Source organism: Hyla sarda, chromosome 4 (genome assembly GCF_029499605.1).
Source record: "Hyla sarda isolate aHylSar1 chromosome 4, aHylSar1.hap1, whole genome shotgun sequence".
In the NCBI taxonomy this organism is placed as follows: domain Eukaryota; kingdom Metazoa; phylum Chordata; class Amphibia; order Anura; family Hylidae; genus Hyla; species Hyla sarda.
The window spans coordinates 56158105-56182815 of record NC_079192.1 but is presented as its reverse complement, the minus strand read 5'-3'; the positions used below and the strand labels follow the sequence as shown (position 1 = coordinate 56182815).

The 24711-nt window shown below is 48.8% G+C and overlaps 1 protein-coding gene across 5 annotated transcripts in view; it reads left to right on the top strand.

Moving 5' to 3' along the window:
- PIWIL2 (piwi like RNA-mediated gene silencing 2) overlaps positions 1 to 24711 on the top strand; it is a 204614-nt gene that overhangs the window by 113050 nt on the left and 66853 nt on the right. For all 5 annotated transcript variants that reach the window (XM_056571072.1, XM_056571068.1, XM_056571070.1 and 2 more), the window contains 4 exons: positions 11582 to 11666; positions 11747 to 11833; positions 19649 to 19789; positions 20529 to 20642. In XM_056571072.1, the coding sequence (XP_056427047.1) occupies positions 11582 to 11666; positions 11747 to 11833; positions 19649 to 19789; positions 20529 to 20642 (427 nt within the window). The remainder of the gene's footprint in view (positions 1 to 11581; positions 11667 to 11746; positions 11834 to 19648; positions 19790 to 20528; positions 20643 to 24711) is intronic.

Here is a 24711-nt window from a genome sequence, read left to right as displayed (position 1 = left end):
ATTTTGGAAACTACACCCCTCAAGGAACGTAACAAGGTGTACAGTGAGCCTTAACACCCTACAGGTGTTTGACGACTTTTAGTTAAAGTTGGATGTGTAAATTAATTTACTTTTTTTTTTTTTTTTACTAAAATGCAGTTTTTTCCCCAAATTTTACATTTCTACATGGGGTAATAGGAGAAAATGCCCCCAAAATTTGTAACCCCATTTCTTCTGAGTATGGAAATACCCCATGTGTAGACGTCAAGTGCTCTGATGGCGCACTACAATGCTCAGAAGAGAAGGAGCGCCATTGAGATTATGGAGAGAGAATTTGATTGGAATAGAAGTCGGGGGCCTTGTGCATTTACAAAGCCCACCCTTGGTGCCAGACAGTGGACCCCCCCACATGTGACCCCATTTTGGAAACTACACCCCTCACGCAATTTAATAAGGGGTGCAGAGAGTATTTACACCCCACTGGTGTTTGACAGATCTTTGGAACAGTGGGCTGTGCACATGAAAAATTACATTTCTCTATCGGCTCCATTGGGGGACACAGACCGTGGGTGTATGCTGCTGTCTCTAGGAGGTATGACACTATGGCAACAAGAGAAGTCGGCTCCTCCCAGCAGGATATACCAGCCTCAAGGCCCTGAGGTAATCAGTTTAAGCTTAGTGTCTGGAGGAGGTGGACATGGTCTGGATTTCTCCAGACCAAGTCTTATGTTTTATTATTTTCCTAGTTAGGAAATGTGTTAGTTTTTTATTCCTTTTTCTTTCATGTTTTCAGGTGGGGACTCTGGAACTGCGGCTCACTGTTACCCCATTGCGAGTAAGGGTGCACAGACATTGCGTATATGCGCTGTTCACCCCATCTTGCCAATGGTCAGTGCCTGGAGTTGTACCTCATGGGTCTGGGTCACCCTATCTCCTTGCTCGCCTCGCTCGCACATGGTAGCCCAGCATAATGCAGGTGATAAAGCTGGCTGAAGACTTCATGGGAAGACTTCATGAGGTAAGTTCTTCTGACTGAGGTGAGTATATTTCCCTTTCTCCTTAGGTGCAGATTTGCAACAGCTGGAGACCCTCATTTTTTTTGGCCCACTTTTCTCATGGGTCTAATGGGGCTGGCCTGGACAGGGGGTCCTTTATTACTGAGGGGAGCAGGGGCAGTTTGGATGGGGCACAACTCTCTACACTTTATTCATATATACTGTGTGTGTGAGTGTGGAACGTCTGTGTGTGTGTTTTTTACATTGAAGTGACTGACAGCCGCGGCGTTCTCTATGCGGGCACTCTGAGCGCCGGTTTACTTTCACTTCGGCAGCGGCTGCTGGCGTCATCGTCTAGTCCGCTCAGTTCCCCGCGAGCGTACATGCATTCGCATGTGCACTCGGGGCAAGGAGCGGGCGCCATTGGAGACTTCTTGTTAATGCTTCGGCGGCCCGGTGCGCTTTAGCTCCGCCCACCCAGGGCCACCGAGGCTTCTCTGGGCGCGAACTGTACACCATTCAGCACTGTGCGCGCGATTGGTGGCAGGGGCCAATCAGCGGTGCCCCCGCTCCTAACACGCCCCTCACTTGCTATTGGCCGGCATTTCTCCTCTTTGACAGCCCGCAGACCACCATGGGTTCGAGTCCCGGGGTGGGACAGAGTGTTAAAGTTTTGTGGTTTAATTTTTTTTATAGGCCCATTGTGGTCTATGGGGATCTCAAGGCATGTGAAACATTAAGATAAGCAGACTGTATCAGCAGTGAAATGGAACACAGTCTTGGGTGAGAAAGTCCCAGAACGGCCTCCCCTCTAAACAGTTAACTGGAGTGTTAGCCGCTCCTTTACTCTGTCAATACTGTAACTTTAAACTGTCTGGTTCTGCTGAACCACTTGTTCTGCCTGCTCCACTGCTCCCCCAGACCCCCCTGCTACTCCACCCCGGTTGTTCTTCCCAACCCGGTGGGTTTGGCCGCCCCTCCAGCCTGGGTTCCCTCCCTCTCCCAGTCTATATCCAACTTGGCTCAGGTCTCCCGTTATGTGGTGACTGCCTTGGAGAGGCCCTCCCTACACCGGCCCTCCGGAGGGTCCAGCTCTCCCCCTATTCTGACGCTCTCGCAGCATCATAGAGTTGTGTCATCTGACTCATCCCCCGAGTCTTATGGCAGGCACGGGCGCCCCCTCGCAGGCATCGCCCCGTTACTCCGACCTGTAACAAGCGTCGCACCTCTAGAGAATGCTCCCAGGGTTGCCGCTCTGGCTCTCCAGACCCGCGTACCAGGTCAGTCTCCCTCTCTCTTCCAGGACCGCCTCACACGTTCCCATTCAACTGGAGAACTTGTGGAAGATGTTTCTGATTCGTCCTCCGACTCAGAGGACCGCACGGATGTGCCGGATGTGGTGTACTCAGTGTTTGCGGCCATAAGAGACACCTTTCATCTATAGGACCCAGGAACTTCGGACGTGGCTCCAGAAGTCTCCTTCTCTGTGCCCGACCGGCACTCAAGACTTTCAGCTCTCACGCTGAATTTTATGCCTGCAGGTATCCGCCAGAAGTCACCCTGACAAGAAGTTTCAGGAAACGAAGAAGGTTCAAGCGCGGTATTCCTTCGCCAAGGACCTCATTGCTTGGTGGACCTCCTCTCCAACTGTGGATCCGCCGGTCTCCTGCCTCTCTAAGGCGCCTACTCGGCCGTTGGCTGATGTGGCTGCCTTCAAGAATCCAGCGGACATGAAGGTGCATATTTTGGCAATCTCTGCCCTTGAGGCAGCAGGTTTTTCCTGCTTTTGCTTCTGCCTGGGTGTCAAAGGCCCTTTTTAGTATGGTCTTCCAACTCCGCCAGGGTAGTCTTCAAGATCCTTCCGGAGGATTTATTTAATCTAGCTCTCCGATGCTCTGCAGCCGGAGATTTTTTCTGTGCTCCGCTTCCATGTGCAGCCACTGTGCTGCCTTTACCACAAGCTACCTGGTAGCCACCGTCCCTTCATGTGGCTTTAAGCCTAAAATACGGACACCACCTTCAGGAAGTGAGGCGACTGGCGGAAAAAGAGTTCTTTTTTTTTTTAAGACTCACGGAATCGCTTCCCGTTGTAGGTTCTCCTTCCAGTTCTGGGGACCTTTGGTACCAACAAAGGGTACCAACAAAAGGGTTCAGCCAGGCACCTTCATGGGAAGAGGGCTCCTCTTTCCGATCCCATTCCTCCCGAAGGTCGGCTATCCGTTCCGGCCGTTTGGTGGCCCCATCAGGCCCCATACGCCTTCCTCGGCCTGAAGGGTCGCCCCCACCCGCCGACCTCTCTCGGGTGGTTGGTCGCCTCTTACCCTCCGGGATGCCTGGACATGCAACTTCAGGGGAACGTTTTCGAGGTTTATTCCAACCTCTCTGTGGTCTCAAAGAAAGGCGTTTCTGTTCGCCCAGTGTTGGTTCTCGAGTATCTCAGCCAGCATCTTGCGTTCCCATCCCGAATGGAGTCTCTCCGTTCAGTGCTGGCATCCATGGTTCAAGGGGAGTTTCGTTCCTCAGTGGACATCAAGGATGCCTGCCTCCACTTCTCATTGTTTCCCAGTCATCAGCGGTTCCTCTGCTCTGCAGGTCCGGACAGTCATTTTCTATTGTGGCTATCCATTTCGATCTGGCCACTTCTCCCCGGACCTTTACCAAAGTCCTGGCGCCTGTGATAGCCTTTTTTACGAACAACAGTTGTTTCCGTGATTCCTTATTTGGACTACCTCCTGATCTGAGCTCCAGCCAGGACCCAGATCCTGGAGAGTCTTAGTCTCAACCTCCAGACCTTGTTTCACTTCGGTTGGTTGGTCATATCCTGGAGAGTCTTAGTCTCAACCTCCAGACTTTGTCTCACTTCGGTTGGGTGGTCATTTTGGACAAGCCCAACCGCTCTCCTGGGGCTCCAGTTCGATGCTGCCTCTGCCCGCTTTCTACTCCGCCGACTCTGTTCAAGAGTCTGATGCCTTCGGCTCCCTGCTCCAGTTTCCATTCGCTTTTGCATGGATGTCCTGGGTTGATTGGCGGCGGCCGTGGAGGTCGTGCCATTTGCCCAGTTTCATTACCGACCTCTTCAACTGGTGATTTTCTTCCGATGTGACAGGTCTCCATTGTCTCTCGGCCGCAAGATCGTCCTCTCTCGTCAGTCTTGTTGGTCCCTTCTATGGTGGCTTCGTTTTCCCCCTCATTTTTTTTCGGGGGTGTTCCTTCCTGTCTATCCCTGCCAGTCTGTCAGACTGGGGAGGTGTTTTAAGGGACCGCCCGGTCTGGGGTCTTGGCCCCCCGTGAAACTTTCTCACTTTCAACATTTTGGGGCCTAGGGCAATTTGTTCTTCGCTTGCTTCTTGCTGTGATCTGCAACCCCTGGGGCGCTCCAGGTGTGGACCTCTGCTGGTCCCGCCACAACCGAAGCGTTCCTCTCTCTTGGTCAAGCCTTGACCTACCTTGTCTATTTGGTGGTCGGGCTTTGCCCTACCTTATTTGTTTCCTCCCTTTTTTCTCTTTTCGGGGTCTTGAGTAAATTCTCAGTGGGACGTTTCCGCCATTCTAGTGGCCCAGCCTGGGGCCGGCGGGCGTGGTATGTCATCATGGTCAGGCTCCTGAACGACTTAAAGTTGCGCCTTCCCTATCATCCAGACCTCCTATCTTAGGTCTCCTGTGCCACCCCTATTACCGTCCCTGTTTGACGGCGTTGCGGGCCACTAGAGACCGCGGTTTTGAGAGCCGCGGTTTCTCTTCCCAAGTCATTCGCACCATGCTCAAGTCTCATAAGTCCTCCTCGGCAAACATTTACTGCCGTACCTGGCGGTCTTATTTTAGTTGGTGTGAAGCTCAGCTCTTGTGTCCTGTTACATTTTCGGTTTCCCATCTTCTCTCTTTCTTGCAGTCGGAATTGGAACTGGGGTTGTCTCTCAGTTTCCTTAAGGGTCAGGTTTCGGCCCTTTCTTTCTTTTCCAGCGTCCTCTGGCTTCTAATTCTCATGTCCGGACCTTCCTTCAAGGAATGGCGCATGCTGCCCCTCCTTATCGTCACCTTCTCTCCCTTGGGACTTGAATCTGGTTCTGGGGGTACTCCTTTTGAACTCCTTGGGGAAGTGTCCCTGCGCCTCTTTTCTTGGAAAGTGGCGTTTTCTTGTTGTTATTTCCTCCATTCGGAGAGTGTCTGAATTGGCAGCTCTCTCCTGCCGTTCTCCGTTTCTGGTGCTTCACCAGGACAAGGTTGTCTTCCGGCTAGATCCTTCCTTTTTGCCTAAGTTTTGCCTTGTTTCGGCCTTTCATCTCAATGAGGACATTGTTCTTTCATCCTTTTATCCCGCTCCTTTTCATCCTAGGGAGCATTTACTCCACAAACTGGATGTGGTTTGGGCTGTTAGGTATTACCTTTCTATCTCTTCTTTGTTTCGTCAGTGCGATTCCTTTTTCGTCCTTACGGAAGGTCGTCGTAAGGGACAACCCGCTTCCAAGGCTACCACTTCTCGGTGGATCCGGTCTGCCATTTCGGAAGCCTATCGCTGTAGGGGGAAGATTCCTCCCTTCAGGGTTGTGGTTCATTCTACCCGTTTCTGTTGGGGCATCTCCAGAACAAGCCTCTGCCTCGCAGATTTGCAAGGCGGCTACTTGGTCGTCTTTGCACACTTTCTCGAGGTTCTACCAAGTTCATACCTTCGCATCGGCTGATGCTAGTCTGGGCCGTAGACTGCTGCAGGCGGCAGTGGAACAGCCGTCTGCCTGTCTGATTATCTGCCCACCCAAGGGACGTCTTTGGTACGCCCCACGGTCTGTGTCCCCCAATGGAGCCGATAGAGAAAAGGAGATTTTTTAACACTTACCGTAAAATCTCTTTCGCGAAGGATCCATTGAGGGACACAGCTCCCTCCCTTTTGGGTTTTCTCTTTGGTTCTCTGTCGGAGGGTGTGTTCAGTTATATATTTTCATCTGGTTCTTGGACAGTTCGTGTTTTTTCCTTGACCTCTCCTATTGCTCTGGTACTAAAACTGATTACCTCAGGGCCTGGAGGCGGGTATATCCTGCTGGGAGGAGCCGAATTCTCTTGTTGCCATAGTGTCATACCTCCTAGAGACAGCAGCATACACCCACGGTCTGTGTCCCCCAATGGATCCTTCGAGAAAGAGATTTTACGGTAAGTGTTAAAAAATCTCCTATTTTCATTTTCACGGACTACTGTTCCAAAAATCTGTCAGACACCTGTGGGGGGTAAATGCTCACTGCACCCCTTATTACATTACTTGAGTGGTGTAGTTTCCAAAATTGGGTCACATGTGGGGGTGGGGGGTCCATTGTTCTGGCACTATGGGGGCTTTTTAAACACACGTGGCCTTCAATTCCGGACAAATTTTCTCTTCAAAATCTCAATGGCGCTCCTTCTCTTCTGAGCATTGTAGTTCGCCCGCAGAGCACTTTACATACACATATGGTGTATTTCCATACTCAGAAGAAATGGGGTTGCAAATTTTGGGGGCTTTTTTTTCCTATTTTCCCTTGTGAAAATGAAAAATTTAGGGTAACACCAGCATTTTAGTTAAAAAATTATTTTTTTTCTTTTTCCCATCCAAATTTAACGAAAATTTGTCAAACACCTGTGGGGTGTTAAAGCTCACTATACCCCTTGTTACATTCCGTGAGTTGTGTAGTTTCCAAAATGGGGTCACATGTGGGTATTTACTTTTTGTGTTTATGTCAGAACCGCTGTAAAATCAGCCACCCATGTGCAAATCACCAATTTAGGCCTCAAATGTACATAGTGCGCTCTCACTCCTGAGCCTTTTTGTGCGCCTGCAGAGCATTTTACGCCCACATATGGGGTATTTCCATACTCAGGAGAAATTGCGTTACAAATTTTGGTGGTCTTTTTTTCTTTTTACCTCTTGTGAAAATAAAAAGTATGGGGCAATACCAGCATGTTAGTGTAAAAAGAATTTTTTTTTTTTACACTAACCGGCTGATGTAGACACCATCTTTTCCTTTTCATAAGGGGTAAAAGGAGAAAAAGCCCCCCAAAATTTGTAGTGCAATTTCTCCAGAGTACGGAAATACCACATATGTGGCCCTAAACAGTTTCCTTGAAATACGACGGGGCTCTGAAGTGAGAGAGCGCCATGCACATTTGAGGACTAAAATAGGGATTGCATAGGGGTGGACATAGGGGTATTCTACACCAGTAATTCCCAAACAGGGTGCCTCCAGCTGTTGCTAAACTCCCAGAATGCCTGGACTGTCAGTGTCTGTTCAGAAATGCTGGGAGTTGTTGTTTTGCAACAGCCGGAGGCTCTATTTTGGAAACACTGCCGTACAATGTTTATTTTTATTTTATTGGGGGGGGGGGGCGGGGGGGCAGTGTAGGGGGGTGTATATGTAGTGTTTTACCCTTTATTATGTGTTAGTGTAGTGTATTGTAGTGTTTTTAGGGTACATTCGCACTGGCGCAGGTTTACAGTGAGTTTCCCGCTTGGAGTTTGCGCTGCGGCAGAAAATTTGCCGCAGCTCAAACTTGAAGCAGGAAACTTACTGTAAACCTGCCTGTGTGAATGTACCCTGTACACACTTTTGCAACAGCTGGAGGCACACTGGTTGGAAAACCTTCAGTTAGGTTCTGTTACCTAACTCAGTATTTTCCAACCATAGTGCCTCCAGCTGTTGCAAAACTACAACTCCCAGCATGTACTGATCACCGAAGTGCATGCTGGGAGATGTAGTTATGCAACAGTTGGAGGTACGCAACTACAATTCCCAGCATAGCAAGACAGCTGTTTGGGCATGCTGGGATTTGCAGTTTTGCAACATCTGGAGGGCTACAGTTCAGAGACCACTGCAGAGTGATCTCCAAACTGTGGCCCTCCAGATGTTGCAAAACTACAAATCACAGGATGCCCAGACAGCATACTGCTGTGTGGGCATGGTGGGAGTTGTAGTTTTTCAAGATCTGGAGGACTACAGTTTATAGATCACTGCAAAGTCATCTGCAAACTGCAGCCCTCTAAATCCTGCAAAACTACAAATCCCAGCATGCCCAAACAGCTGTCTGGGCATGCTGGGAGTTGTAGTTTTGCAACATCTGGAGGGGGCACTACAGTTTAGAGAGCGCAAAGTTTAGCCCCCTCCCCAGATGTTGTTAGGCAACTACTCACCGGCTTCTGTAGTCTTCTCCAGGGAGCCGCACATCATCGCGGCAGTAGATCAGGTAAGGGACCGCCGCCGCCGCCGGTCACACTACAGAAATTTAATTTTTTCTTCAATTTTGTCGCACAATGAATTTTTTTTCCGTTTTTTGGTAAAATGACTAATGTCACTGCAAATTAGAATTGGTGGTGCAAAAATTAAGCCATCATATGGAATTTTATGTGCAAAATTGAAAACGTTATGATTTTTGGAAGGTGATGAGGAAAAAGTGAAAATGCAAAAACGGAAAAACGCTGAGTCCTTAAGGGGTTAACGTATGTCAGGTGGGAAAAATAAAATGTAAAATGACCAGTATTAGAAAAGAAAAGCAGATGACCAAAGCGAGCAGAGCAAATAAAGAAACACAGCAAATCTCCCCCCCCCCCCCTCTAACGCAAAAAAAAACCCTTCCCCATACTGAATCCCCAGGGATCTCCCTACAAAATAAATACCCCCAGTAGGGAGAATATCCCCCGCCCAGCTTTACTTCTTCCCAGTACTATGAGAACCCATACATTGAAAAAGAACAATAACTCCATGATATATAAAGGAAGCAGCCCTTCTTCCAGCTACTCCTATCTAGAAGGAAAATACAGGACAAATAAAACTACAGAAGCATAATAATAATCCCCCACCACTGCAAAAGGCAGGCAAACCCAATAACCTCGGTCATTCATCTGGGAAAGACCTTTAATATAAACATGTGCCAGTTCCCCTCTGCAACAGATACCAGTGTACCAGGGTCCCCAAAGAGCACAAAAAGGACAGGAGGAGAACAGTGCACAATATAATAGCAATAAAACGAGAGGGCAAATAACTTTCCCCCCTCCATCATTTTGCATTTGTTAATATTTCCCTTGTAGATTTAGGTAACATTATCTCCACCCCCCCCCCCCCCCCTTAACTAAGCCCTCCTATCCTCACCCCCCTCTACGAACATGTAACTGTGCATAAAAGTTTCGCAAAGAACTCAAGTCCTGTCAGTGTCACTGGAGAGCATCTTCAGGGCCCAAGAAGGCAGTGGGCTAGGTGCCAGCAGCGGAGCCTCAGGAACCGAAGAGGAGCAAGAGAAACCGATCAGCAGGAAAGAGTTTCTGAGGACCATCAATCATCCGGTGGCAAAATGGAGTATTGCTATTGTTCCTTTGGAGAGGCCGTAATCCTGGTGGACAGGTGTATATCTCCAAGTCCCGGGGTATAAGACTGCGGCAGTGTGGTGCTCCGCAAGGGGGCATGATTCACCTCCGGCGTGGGATAATATTGCGCCAGCTTCTCATTTGCCTCCTCCGGCGATTTGAATGCTGACATGGAACCATCAGGATGGTAGACTCTAAGGACAGCAAAATACACCACGGCAAAATATATCTGTTTCCTATGTAAGGTAGGGCAGATCGGGGAAAGCAGCTTGCGGCAGCGAGTCACTTCGGCCGAAAAGTCCCCATAAACAATCAAGCGTCCTCCTTCAAACATAAGGCCATCTCTCTTTTGGCGGAAAGCCCGTAGTAGAGTAACTTTATCTGTAAATGCTAGGTATTTTACAATGACTTGCCTCGGTCTAGTGCGGGTCATCAGGGCAGGCGGTGTTATAGGTTCTGGTGCAGGACAAAGGTCCGGACCTAGGCGATGGGCTCGTTCGACACGGCAGCAGTGGGGGAGGCCCAGTAGTTGAGGTACAATCTGTTCACACAGCCTGTCGGGGTCTCATGCTGGTATTTATTCAGGGACCCCAACGACCCGCAAGTTGTTTCTCCGGGATCTGTTCTCGAGATCCTCCACTTTAACCCAGAGACGCTTGTTGTCAGCTTCCAGAGCCGCAATGCAGGGGTTAACTGCACCTGAGGTGACCTCCAGGGTCTGGAGTCTGCTGCCACCGTTTGGCCCTGTTTCTGCACGTCCGCCTGCAGCCGCTGTAATGTGGACAGCAAAGTGGCGGTGAGAGCAGCCTGAACACTCGGGGCGATTCTGCTTGCCACAGCAGCTGCCAATCTATCATAGTCCAGGGAGAATAGGTCCCGATCATCGCCTCCATCTGAGCACTCACGGTCAGAAAAGGTAGGTGAGGGAGCACGGCTGGAGGCCCGGGAGTCTGCCATGTGGTCAGAGCCGGCCTTTCGTTGTGGGTCTGAGAGTGTTTGCGTTGGCCCTTTCTGAGAAAATATCTCTCCATGAGAGACCCCTCACACTCGCGGGGCAGGGTGGGTGATGTGAAAGGTACCAAGTGCAGGTAGCAGGATGCAATAACAGGGTAACTGCAGCAGTAGCTGGTGTCTGTGCATCCTCACAGCACAGTGCGGGAACCAGAAGTCGCAGCAGGTTGGTTAATAAAACGCTAACTGGACTTTTTTTTAATTTTTATCAGTATTCGTTACTGATTTAAAGCTGTCTTCACATATGACATTGTTTAGGGAAAATGCCAGTAAAAAAATACATTACTTTCTTTTTTTAGCACAAAAAACACAGCAGCCAGAAGTTAGCAGGAAGTCAATAATGCAAATACAAAATGCTATTCCAACAATGCTTCTTTCTTTAAAGGAGTACTCCAGAGAACTGAACTAATCAGAGACTTGTTCCATATCCAATGGATAGGGGATAAGTGCCTGGTCGCCGGGGCTCCGACCACTGGGATCCACCGGGATCTCTTGCACTGGGCCCCAATGTGCTCTGGCCACCGCCTTCCTCGACAAACGCAATTGATGAGCCAATCACCAGCCGAAGCATTGTCCCACCACAACCAGTGATTGGCTGAGCAGGCTGTCACTCTTGTCTAGGAAGGTAGGGGCTGGAGTGCACCGAGGAAGGGTAAGTTGCCGGCACCCAGTACTGGTGATCACGGGATATCCCAGCAGTCGGACCCACAGCCCTAAGACACTTTTTCCTTATCCTGTGGATAGGGGAAAGTGTCTGATAAGTTCCCTGGAGTACCCCTTTAAGGCATTTTTTTTTTTTTTTTTTTAAATGGTGTTTTTGGGTCATTGGCAGTTTTTTTTTATAATGCAGTATGCTTTAGTTGTGTTGTTTTGACCAAATTTGTATCATTTCTCTCCCATTAGCTTACCAAAAAAAATCAAAATCAAATAGTCAAATGACTTATAGCTCGGAGAAGCAGGGCTCGGAGAATAGAATAATTGACAAGGTTTTATTCTGACCCCGACCAAGTACAGGGTGTTGCCTGCTTTAGCACTTTCTGTGTATCTTTGCCTCTCTTCCCTGCATTCACCACCAGCTGTTTTCATAACAGTTACTTGCCAGTAGCTATAGCAGTTTTCTTTCCCCAGTTGTCTGGATGCACATGCCTCCTTTTAGATGCAGGCTTCTACTCTGACCTTTGGTAGGAAATTCTTCCACAGTAGCCCAGCACATGTGTAGAGAGTACAGTAAAGATTAGTAAAAGCAGACTATTTCCCTTTAACTTAGTTTTTTATCTTGTAGTAAGAATTACGGCATCACAGTGAAAGAAGTGGACCAGCCTCTCCTAGTTCACAGGCCCAAAGAGAGGAAAGATGCTCGGACCAAGGTGCTGTGAGTGTCTGCACTGTATACATTGTGTAGAATATATACTCTATTTATGTGTGCTTATTCTTTCTTTAAATTCAGATGTCAGGTTTGGTCCTACTGCTTCCAGAACTTTCTTACATGACTGGCATTCCGGAAAAAATGAAAAAAGACTTTAAAGCCATGAAGGTAACTGGGTTCAACGTGTGATGAAGATTGCAATACCACCAGTTTGGCAACAACTTGCAGACCAATAAACATTTATTTTAACAACCTTTCCTTCATGGCGCTTTATCTATCTGGGTCTGGCTGCTGAATCCTTGATTTTGAATTGATATAGCTGGATGACTGTAGACTGTTAAGTATTTGTACGGCATGCCACCATACAAATTTTACCGCAATGGTTCTCTATCCTATCTAGTAGAGGGAATCCGATACCTACACACATCCCATTACTGACACGCGTAAAGAAAGGGACCAGCACAACGATTCAAACCCATTTTATCTCAGTTATCATACATTTCAGACAGTAGGTGGCCAAATTGAAATTCGTCAGACAGCTGTCTTTACTGACAACATCATACATATGCACGCTTAGCTTGGCCAAGTGGGGGACACCGATACTGATACTGGGTTTATGCTCTTGCTACTAGGAGGTGCTGACACTAGGGAAAAAAGGCAGGATATACCCGCCCACTGGAAGTGAGTTAATCAGTTTTAGCTAGTGTCAGTAGAAGGCAAGACACATGTCTGGTAGCTCTCCCAGACCTGGTCTTTTATTTTCTAGTTAAATATGTCTAGTTAGGTTCTTTTTTCTTTGTTATTTTTCTAAGTTGGGTGGCAGGAGCATGGCGCTACCTGATCTCCCACATGTGACAAAGGGGCACGGTGAATAAGAGTATGGGCCGTTAACCACTTATCGACAACGGCCAGCGCCTGGAGGTTGTACCCTGGTTCTGGGTCCCCCACTGCCCCTGCTCGCCTCGCTATGGCAGCCTGGCATGATGCAGCGTGGCCATAGGCTGGTTGAAGACGCCTGGGGTGAGTATCAGAGGATGGCGTCCGCAGGTGAGTATGTACCCCCGTCCAACCCCCCCCCCCTCTTTAAGAGATGGGCTCTGTCCTTTATTGGGAACATTATGTGTAGGGCTTGCTCTGGGTCTCCTGGGGGGTTGTGTTTTCTGCCTAATAGGTCCTGGAGGACAGCCGCTGGCCCTTTGCAGCAGCTCCCTCCGCAGGTGTTTCATTCCCGGCTCACCTCTGAACAGCCTTGCTGTCCCTCCGCTCTGCCAGCTGTCTTATCTTCCATACTCAGCCAGCAGAAGTTCAGGGGGTTATGGCGGTGCGTGGCTCCGCCCTTCTCCCCCTGAGCCGGCGTGCAAACTGGGAGGCCAGGCAGCGCCTTCTTTCCAGGTGTGCGCACTGTACGGTCATCCTTACGACAGGCGGGTACTTACCCATGGCCGTTATTCTCCATTGCGGAGGTCAGAGCAGCTCTGTAGATCTCCCCTAAGCGCAGCCCAGCAGGAGCTCTTCCACCCGGCCCGCTCTCCAGGCCTCTGAGCTGTGCGGCAGCTTAGCAGGCGCTTCTATAGCGCACTGCTCCGAGCCGTGTCCGCTCCTAGGGCTGCCCGCATGCGTTCTGCACATGGTGTGGGCATCCTAGCCCATCTCACTTAGGGGTTCAGGTTGGCAGAAACAGCGCAGGGCGCCTTGCACCCCACGCTTCCTTCCTGCCATGTTTAGTACACTAAAAAAAAAGTGCTTCTCTACTGCTGGTCACTCAGACCATTTGGGGCGTTTGGCGCCCTCTTGTGGTCAATAATTGAATTGTGCCCTTATTTTTCATCGCTTCTTGTGGGGTCCCTCTTGTGACATCCAATAGCTATTACAGGCCTGTAATATCTGTTCTTATCAGATTAATGTCTGCTGGGCTTCTTTTATAGGGACTGTATATGGGGGCCGCTTTATTTGGTTCCTTCACCTTGAACAGGACCTGATATGGCAAATTACATTGATTCAGTTGAGGTACGCCTTTGGCATACCTATTTTCTGCTGGGTTCCCACTCTGTCAGGGAGCATATGGGATTCGCTATGGGGGTCATTGCCCGGGATTTCGCAATCCCTTGGAAGTTACTGGGGATACAGTCGGACTGTTCTCCTCTACCGCTGGGTGCCATACCATGTCTGTTGTGCCCTCGGCCGAATTCCGGTCACCCCCCTACCATGAGTGGCAGTGGCCGAATGCATTTGCATTCCTGGTGGACGCTAAGGACGCTTTCGCAGTTCCTCCTTTGTCATGTCTGCTGGACACCCATCAAGGGGGTGTTCTTGGTGTGTGTTTCCAATATGTCCCTCCTCCACAGGCTGCCGCATCTGCGGCTAGTGCTCCGGATCCCCACGTCCAGTGCGAGGTCTCCAAGGAAGTGTCCCTGTGTGGCAGGGATTGGACCTGATATCAATATTCCAGACAGTAGTCTCGCCTGTCACTCATCTCACAGCTGCCGCATCCGCGGCTGGATTCTGGTACCCCACTACTAGTGCGAGGTGTCCGATGGAGTGACCTGTTGTTTACTATGGACCCATACCAGTAAGCCAGACAGTGGTCTGTGTAGTTTTTTCCACCGCCTATCACTCATTACATGGCTGATGTATCTGCTGCTGGAGTTCCAGTACCCCCTGCTGTGCGAGGTGTACGAAGGAATGACCCAGCGTGTCCTATGGCCCCTTTACGGGGTGACGGGGATACTCCTCAGCCTTCCCCCGATCTCCCAGGGTGGCGGGGATACTATCCATGGCTCCTAGGCCTTTCCTTTCTCCCACATGCAACAGACTGTTGTCTGCACGGTTTCACGCCATCGGTCTCCCATCTCAGGGCTGCCTTGGGCATGGCCAGGTTTCCCGTATCTCACTGCTGGTGTGAGGAATCTGGATGAGGGTACCTGAAGGTACACGGGACTGATGCCAGTCAACCAGACTTTAGTCTGCTGGGTCTCCTACACTGCCAGGTCACCTATTAGATCGACCGCACTCCAGTACCCCACTTTCTATGGGAGGGTTCGAAGGCGTGATCCTGTGCATTCAGGAATCCTATACCAGTCAGCCAGACGGTTGTCTGCATGGTTTACTATGTTGGGTCAACTATCATACACTGCCCACACCACGGACGGAAGTTCAGGTAACCCACTGCCAAGGTGTAGTTCCTAGTTAGTCACTCCATGTGCCCTATACAATGCACCACATACTGGTTCGCAAGGTTCCCTACTTTACCAAGTCCCTCTTTACATGCCTGTAGTGCTGGGTGGTATACCGGTTCATACCGAATACCGGTATGTTTTTTCTGTACGATGTGAATTTTTCCTATACCGCAATACCGGTCTGGCCCCCCTCTTAAATGAATTATCAGCCGCAGATGAGTTGCGGTGGCGCTTTAAATGAATGAGTTGCGGCCGCAGCGCTTTAAATGAATGAAATGTGGACCGCTGGCTCTTTAAATGAATGAAATGCAGGCCCTGGCACTTTAAATGAATGAGATGCGGCCCACCGGCACTTTAAATGAATGAGAAGCAAGCCGCGGCAAGCTGTCACACCCCCCTGCGCCCGGGGGTCACATATGATTAGCGGTTCAGCGCTAAATACTGTTGAACCGCCATAACTTACAAAAATACCATGCCTGACGCTCTCACGGCTTAAGGCTGGTAACCCCCTTTGTGTGTGGTTCTGAATGCGGGACCCGATGTGGCCATGGTCAATATGCCAGATAGCCAGACTGTCTGCATGGTTTTCTAATCCACCAGATTACCTCCCCCATTCCTGCCGCTCCAGCGACTGAAGTCCGGTGACTCACTTTCCATGTGAAGTTCCACAAAGTGTGTCTCTGAGTTCATTGGACCTGTTTTACCTGTCAGACTGTTTCTGCATGTTTCCTGCCACCCATACATCCTTCATCTCTTGCATCTGCGACAGCAGTCCTGGTGTGTGGCACTATTAGGAGATGGGGCGTGGGCGTTTCCTGCAGGTTCCATGGCCCTTCACAGCAACAGCAGCACTCTCGGTTCCCCTTTTTTAAGAGTGCCACGTTGGTCTGCTAGGGGCATGTTTGTGGCATACCGTTGGGTTCTGAGCCTGTCTTCCATACTGCCGGACTTTCTGATGTCTGAGGTTTCTTTTGTGTCTGCAGTCTTGGTACCCCACTACTATCGTGAGCTAACCATGTCTGTGTCCCTACGTATTCTAAGATCCCTATGCACATGTAGAGCCCACCTTCCCTTCTGTTGGTGGGGGGGGGGGGGGTGCTTCGGGCCTTCCTGTGATCTTTTTTCCACAGGTCTGTGGCGGTTGAGCACCTCTGTTCTGGCATGGGGCCTGATGGGGCGACACAGTTCAGCACCACTCCTATGCCTTCAGGTATCTTTCCTGGGATCCTGTGCAGGGTGGCTCAGGTGCCTGCTCTGTTGCCTTAGACATGCCCAGGATGTCTCCGTTGGCACTCATCTGGTACAGGGTTTCACCCTGATAGGGTTTTCCTCTCAACACTGTTGGTTGCTGTGTGTGTGCTTCTTACTTGCATTTGTAGTCAACGTCTTTGCATCTTTGCCCAGCACCAGTGTCCAGGATTCCGATCCCTCTGGGGACACAAATTGGCTCCTTCATACCTCGATATGTTGTTGCAGAGTTCCTAGGGGCTACGTCCACCCAGTACTTTGTCCCATTTCCGTAGGGTGGCATTTCCCTGCTCCTTCAGTGCCTGGTGCACTTTGACATTCCCCCTTCCACAGGGGGTACGGGGATCAGGGAGCTTGGCATGGCCAGTGCCTGAATTTAATCTCTGCTCCCCCTTGTTTTTTCCTCCACTAGGGTGACTATTTAGCTGAGCTCTATCTACTGCCAAGATGGAGCCATCTCTCTCTTCCCACCATATAGGTGGGGTATCTGGCTGGGCCATTTTTTTTTTTGAGAGGATTCAGAAGAGCTTTTCGTTGTCTATGCTTGTGTGCTTACTGCCCACTATTGCAGCCTGGCTCTCTTCCTGTTTCTTGGTTATCTACTGCTGCTCATGCAGCCTTCGCACTCTCCTTTGTTGAGGTATTTATGCAATAATGTCCGACTCGGTGACAGCCGGTCCAGCCACCGTTTGTTGTTTGGGTCCTGCCATTGATCTCTTCCTTCCTCGGCGCAATCTCCCTGGAAGGGTGTGTTCATCCTCTCTTTGACAGTGTCACTTGTGCTACAATGACACCACGGTCTTCTGGAGTAACCTTCCTGTGCCCAGAAATTGGGAGTCCCAGCTGGGTTCCCTTTTGTTTCCCTGTCCTGACGGGAAGTTGCTTCGGAGTGCTCTGGTCCACTCGGAGCGATGGGGTCCAAGACCGGTTAGTCTCCTTGTCTTGGACACTATCCTAGCATGCTGTGGCGTGCCTTCTTATCTAGGTCGGCCCTCCTGGTTCTGTGGGCCTTAGTGATGGTTGAGGTCTCGGGCATGTGTAGCGATCCTGCACTGACTTCTCCGCGATCCCATTTGTGGGGCGGTCTTTCAGTACCGCACTTCTTCTTATCTCGACATGGAAGTTGGTCACCCGGAGCATTTCGTTGACATTGGGTTTACTTGCCCTTCAGGTGTAAGTCTTCCAGGAGACTCAGGAACCTCCAATTCCCATGTCGGCCGCTCTGGTGTTCCGGGATTCTCCTTTTCAGGGTCTTCCGCTCCTTTAATGGCCGTTTATTCTTCCGTGTACGTCTTCCAGGTGACTCGGGAACCTCCAGTTCCAGGCCTTTCTAGCCTGTGTCCGTCTCTTTTTTTTTTCCAGTGGTTTTTCTGGTCTCCACCTTCTGTGCTCGCCTTCTGTTCAGGCATATTCTGCTCTCCCTGGTGTTTTTCCACCTTGTTCTCTTGAATCGGTTGACTCTGGATGGGGTTCTTTTGTTTTGCCCTTTTCCATTTTTGTTTTCCAGCCTGGCTAGCCCTCTGTCTGGTTCTGTGTTCCTTGGATTTGATTTCCATCCTCCTTTCGGGATGGTTCTGGCCCATCTGGCTTCCTAGTCGACCTTTTCTTGTCTCTCTATATGGACAGTAGGTTTAGAGTCTCTACAGAGGACGGTCCCTTCCTTTGGCATCCTAGTCCATCTCCATTGACAGAGGATCTCCCGGGAGCTCTGTTTCTGGGCCTCGGTTGTCTCTGGCCTGTGGTCTTGTCTGCAGGCCTTATGGACGAGTGGGTTCGGTCTCTGGACTGATTCCCTTTCTCTGGTGGTTGTTATTCCCACCCTAGGGGACTTCTTTGGCACGTCCCATCAGTATCGGTGTTCCCCAATGAAGAACGACCGAGAAAAGGAGATTTTTTTTATACTCACCGTAAAATCTCTTTCTCGTAGCCCTTTTCTAGGGTCCTTCGGACATGTTTCTTTGTTGGCTTTACCTACTGCTTTGTAACAAAACTGATTCCCTCACTTCCAGTTGGCCGGTATATCCTGCCAGGGAGGAGACAACTTTTTTTTTTCCTAGCAAAAGCATATACCCATCAGTATCTGTGTCCCCCACTGAAGTCTACGAGGAAGAGATTTTACGGTGAGTACAAAAAAATCTCCTTATTTTGAATGTAAGGAGAAGAGAATGCTTCTGCCGGGCACCTTAGTGGAGGCTAAACTCCCTGAGCGAGAACAAAAGGATTAGGCATGTTGAAATACAACATGTGCTACCCCTGTCCCTGCTGACATTTGAGTAGAGAGGCCACCTTAAACATTTCATGGGTGTCTGATTAATATTAATCTAATATGCATGTCCAGCTTTAGTCTTGTAAGCAAAAATCGCAGCACTATCTCTAAAGCTACAAAAGTGTTACTAGTACAGTAATGTACAAAAACATGAAAGCATTACTGTTACTTTTGACATGTTGCAAAGACATTGTCAAAGTTTTGATTGGTCGAGGTCTCTGTGCTGAAGCTTGCTGCTGTGCACCTGAAGAAGCTTGCTGCTGTGCACCTGAAGCATACATCCAGTACTGCTTTGGCGGCAGGATATCTTTTTAGAATTCCAGGAAAACTTCAGCGCCCAATACTTATGCTATCTGGATACATATTTGACTAAATAACTGTGCACTTTTCACAGCTATATCAAGTGATTGCTGGGGATCTCAGCAGAGACACCTCATCTGATCAAAACTTTTGACGTGTCTTTATGACGTTATCATTTTTTGAGTAACAGTAATCCTTTAACGATCAAGTACATTAAAACCAATTGGGAATTAGATGTGCTTTTTAGATTGGTTTTGACATACATTGAACTGCATATAGTACAGTAACCCCCCGACATGCGATGGCCCGACATATGATAAAATCGACATACGATGGCCTCTCAGAGGCCATCGCATGTCGATGTCAGCATCGACATACGATGCTTTTATATGTCGGGGCCATCGCATTAACTGCTATCCGACAGCGCAAAATGCTTAAGCTGCTGTCGGATAGCAGTTTAAGCATCCCGGACAGGTTCACTTACATATCCCCGCTGTTCCGGGTCCACTTCGCGATCCTCCGGCGTCTTCTGTATCTTCTCCAGGGTCCGGGCCTCGCTTTCCTGCGTCGTTATTACGTCAGTGCGCACGCCGTGCCGGCAACAGCAGCATAATAACGTCACCAGAAAGCAAGGCCCGGAGTATCCCGAAGAAGACAACGGAGCAGCGGGACAGCATCGGGAGCGGTGAGGACGCGGTCCGGAGAGGCGGGGACAGGTGAGTGTAACTTCCTATACTTTACATTGCACGGATCCCTCAACATACGATGGATTCGACAAACGATGGGTCGTTTGGAACGAATTACCATCGAATGTTGAGGGACCACTGTAGTAGTAATAGGTATTGTAATGGAATGTACCTGCTGTCAAGTCAGTAGTCAAGTATTGTCTTGGGGTTGCAGGCGCAGGCATGGATGGAATACAGCTTTACTAAATTTGGTCTTTACAAGATTCCTTCCTCATTCCTGTCCTCAATGTATTTCTTCTGTTTTTAGGACCTGACCCAACAGATACATCTGAGTCCTAAACAGCATTACATATCCCTCGGAAAGTTGATCAAAAGAATTCAGAGTAGTGAGGATTCACAGGTTGAGCTGCAAAGATGGGGTTTACAAATAGACTCTGATATACATTTGGTAGGTATTTGCAGTATTTGAAAGCTTTTGTATTTACACAGTGCACTTTATGGTAAAAATTACACAATCTCTTCATTCTGTAGGTCAATGCGATAAAAACAAAACCCAATTTATATAATTTTACTAGTTAAAAAAAATATACTTTGTATATTTTAATAGACACCGTGATCGGCATTAATCAGTGCCTCTATTAGGGCTGCTGCCTGTCATTAGCGGTGAGTGTTTATCTACTCGTATCTAGCCAACACTCTCCATATATGAAGTGAGTGCAGTACCTTCAAATACTCACAAACAGCTGAACCCACTGCCCGTATTGCAGATATAAGAATCCACACCCACTTGTTGAATCCTTCACTGTAAACTCAATCCTGTCCTTATGGTGGAGAATGCATGTCACTTGGTGTCCTCAATTGGCATATACAGGCACTGCGGAGGACGCTGAGGGAGATTCCATGGTCATGTGCTTCTCGATGCTCAGCCATAATATTGACGGGATTGCCGTTCACAGTCCTGAGAAGGTTGGCAGAGTGAGGCTCAGTTGTTAGTAAGTATGTGACTTAACTTTTATATTACTGTACATTTAATAATTTTGCCACAAAGTAGCCAACCCCTATTAGGCATCATATTATATAGTCTGCCTATTGGGAAAAAATATTGTGTTACTTTAGCTTCCTTAGTTGAGATTTTCAACATTAAGAGCTCTTCTTAACTAAATTACCTGGTTTACTGTTTTGTGCAGACATCTGGAAGGATTCTACCATTGGAGAAAATTAACTTAAGGAATAATTCGTTCCCAACTGGACAGGACCTGAATTGGTCCAGAGAAGTCACCCGTGAGCCATCACTTTCAACTGTAAGTTTGCCTATTCTTTTTTGTGTAATGGACTGTGGTGTTAAAATATTATGTTAATGGTGTGGCACTTTATTAACCCCTTTCTGCATCTTTCTACGTAAAGCTTCCTAAGTAGTTGAGATACCTTGATGTTAGGGTCTCTTCACACGACAGAATTTCTGCTTGCGGAATTCCGCCTCAAATTAAGGCCCATAGAAATCTATCGGATTCCGCACTCCTGCTTCTAAATTTTCGCTAGCAGAATTCTGCAAGTGGAAATTCAGAAGTGTGAATGAGAGTGCGGAATCCCATAGAAGCCTATGGGCCTTAATTTGAGGCGGAATTCCGCAAGCGGAAATTCTGCTTTGTGAATAGACCCTTACACAGTTGCACTATCACCACAACTGCTGGAATGAAAGAGAAGTCTGATACTAGTAGTTAAAGGGGTATTCCAGGCCAAAACTTTTTTTTATATATCAACTGGCTCCGGAAAGTTAAACAGATTTGTAAATTACTTCGATTAAAAAATCTTAATCCTTGCAATAGTTATTAGCTTCTGAAGTTGAGTTGCTGTTTTCTGTCTAACTGCTTTCTGATGACTCACGTCTCGGGAGCTGTCCAGCTCCTATGGGGATATTCTCCCATCATGCACAGCTCCCGGGACGTGACATAATCATTGAGCAGTTAGACAGAAAACTTCAGAAGCTAATAACTATTGAAAGGATTAAGATTTTTTAATGGAAGTAATTTACAAATCTGTTTAACTTTCCGGAGCCAGTTGATATATAAAAAAAAGTTTTGGCCTGGAATACCCCTTTAACCCTATCAGATAACATTAGGGCATGCTAGTGGTTTTTCTATGCACTGCCAAAATATATTGTCAGACAGAAGAACATCAGTATGTTGTATAAAAAAAAAAAGTTTATTCTTCCCTCATGGATTAAAAAAAAAAAACATGAGTTGAAGGAGCCAGAAACTCGGGAAATTGCAAAAGGACTACACAAGAGTCCACAAAACTTTAGCATAGTTACAGAGACGTGTCAAAAGTTTTGATCGGTTGGGGTCTTGGTGTTCAGAGAGTGTCTCTCCCCACCTTGCTGCATGAGACAGGCTTCATAAACATCCTGTAGAGTGTCTCTCTTGCAATGATTGGGGGATTTAAGCGTCGTTTCTATTAAACCTGTATGTTTTTGAGTGAACGTCCATGCTGCCGGCGGAATTGTGCTGCAGTGTGAACAGAGCAGCATAATCAATGAAATCTGACTTTCCCACACCTCTGTTGGTTTCACTCTCCTGTCCTCTGGTGCGGTCTTCTTCCTGCTTCTGGGGCCCGACACGTCACACTGCAGTTCATCTAATTGCTGGTTGCTGGCTACAGTGAAGTCCTGCAGTGTGACGTGTTGGGCCCCAGAAGCAGAAAAAAGTCAGCACCGGAGGGCCGGGGAGCTATACCAGTGGCCCTGGGGCAGCGCAGGAGGTAAGACAAGGTTTTTATTTAAATTGTGACAGCCCAGACATAGTGGGAGAGTAAATATTAAAGCCCCCTGCCTTATCATTCCTCAAAATATTATTGAATAAGTGCAGAACATTTGATATGGTTCTTAAACATGTGTTTTCTCGTTCGGCTCCATTGGGGGACACAGGAACCGTGGGTATATCTTGCTGCCACTAGGAGGCTGACACTAGGCATTAATAAAAAAAGAAGTCTGCCCCTCCTGGACCCAGGGCACATACCTAGCGCTGGCAGGTAGCTTTCACCGCACTGCCACTCTCCCAAGGTCTTCAGCACTCATGCAGAGTTTGATGACCTGCTGGAAGCAGCCTGGAAACATCCTGAAAAATGCTTCCAGGGGTCAAAACGGCTGCGGGCTATGTTTCCATTAGCCCAGAACCCTCCAGTCTCTCGCCTTTCCAAGTCCACCACTCATCCTCTGGCTGATGCGGCTTCCTTCAAGGACCCCGTGGAAAAGCGGATTGAGAATGTGGCAAAATTTGCATTTGAAGCAGCAGGTTCATCTTTGCTTCGGGCATTCGCTTCAACTTGGGTATCCCAGGCGTTGTCAGCCTGGGCTTCCTAACTTCACCAAGGCATTTTATCCGGGGCTCCTCCTAATGATCTGGCCAACCTAGCCCTCCAGGTCTCCAACGACGGTGATTATCTATGCTTTGCGTCTCTGGAGACTTCACGTTGTACGGCCTTTGCTTCTGGCAACTTGGTGGCTCTATGTGGTTGAAGGCCATGAATGCTGATTTGGCCTCCAAGAAATCTATCATTGAGATGCCCTTTACTGGCGGCCATCTTTTTGGCAAACGCCTGGATGAAATCATTTCTGAGGCTACAGTCGGAAAGAGCTCTCTGCTCCCTCAAAATAAGGTGCGTCACACCGATTCTCGCCGCAATTCCTTTTCGTTTTGGCCCTTTCGATCCTTTGCCTCGGGCCGCCAGGACAAACCAGCGGCTTTGCAGTCTCGGAAGGCTTTGTGTCTCTCCTTGAAGCAGGACAGCTGGTCTGGATGCTATTTTGCCAAGCCAGGTACCCGCAAACCTCCCTCCGCCTGAAGGGGCGCCCCCACCCGAGTCTTCCTCTCGGGTGCGTGGTCACCTGTCCCTCTTTCGGGATGTTTGGTTGGCACAGGTCCAGGATTTCTGGGTTCAGGACGTCGTTTCACATGGCTACCGAATTGAGTTTGGTTCTTTACCCCGGGATCGTTTTTTCCAGTCCCGTCCTCCCTGCTCTCATGCCTTGGCTGTGGCTTTTCAGTCTGCGTTCCACACCCTCCTTGCACAGGGAGTCATTGTGCCAGTTCCGCCCCAGGAAAGTTTTTTGGGTCTGTTATTCAAATCTGTTCGTTGTTCCAAAAAAAAAGGGGAACGGTCTGTCTGATTCTCGATTTGAAGCTCCTCAATCGGCACTTGCGCCTGCGGCATTTCCGAATGGAATCTCTCCGTTCTGTTGTTGCGTCCATGGACCAGGGTGAATTTCTGTCTACAGTGGACATCCGGAGTGCTTGCCTCCACATCCTTATTTTTCCGGCCCACCAACGGTTCCTCCGGTTTGCCGTCCCTGCAGGCCATTTTCAGTTTGTGGCTCTGCCCCTCTACCACTGTCCCCCAGGGTCTTCCCCAACGTCTTAGCGGTGGTGATCGGTATCCTCCGCTCTCAGGGAGTGTCAGTGCTCCCTTATCTGGACAGCCTGTTGATCAAGGCTCTGTCCTTGGCCCAAAACCAAGAGAGTCTCAACATCACACTTCAGACCCTGACCAGTTTCGGCTGAGTCATCAATCGGGAGAAATCCATCCTCTCTCCCTCTCAGTCTCTGTTTTTTCTGTTGCTTCGTTTTGACACCGCAATGGCTCAAGTTCTGCTTTCACCTGACAAGCGGAGTGCTCTGCTGTCCAGGATTCGCCTTTTGCACCGCCCGGAACCGGTGACCATCCATTCTTTCATGGAAGGGCAGGGCACTCGCGGCCATGGAAGCCATTCCCTTTGCCCAGTTCCGATGTTGCCCTGTCCAGTGGGCCAAATGTCCACTGTCCCTCCACTGTCTGCCCTTCACAGCTTGTCAGTCTCTCCTTTGGTGGCTCCACTCCTCCGGGAGGGACGTTCATTTCTCCCGCTGCGAGTCTCCTCGACTGGAGGGGGGGTTTTCACCTCAGGAAGCCAGTCTCCTCATCAACGTCCTGAAACTTCGGGACATCTTTCTTTGTCTCCTCCACTGGGAGCCGTTACTCAGTGGTCGCTGAATCGAGTTACATAGTTTATAAGGTTGAGTCCATCAAGTTCAACCTATAACCCTAATGAGTCCCTACTGAGTTTATCCAGATGAAGGCAAAAAAAAAAAACTCATACTAGAGGTAAAAATTCCTTCCCCAATCCAAATATGGCAGTCAGAATAAATCCCTGGATCAGTTTCTATCCCTATAAATCTAGTATACATAACCAGCAATGCTATTATTCTCCAAAACTGCATCCAGACCCCTTTTGAACTCTTTTACAGAGTTCACCATGACCACCTCCTCCGGAAGAGAATTCCACAGTCTCACTGCTCTTACAATAAAGAACCCCTGTCTGTGCTGGTGTAGAAACCT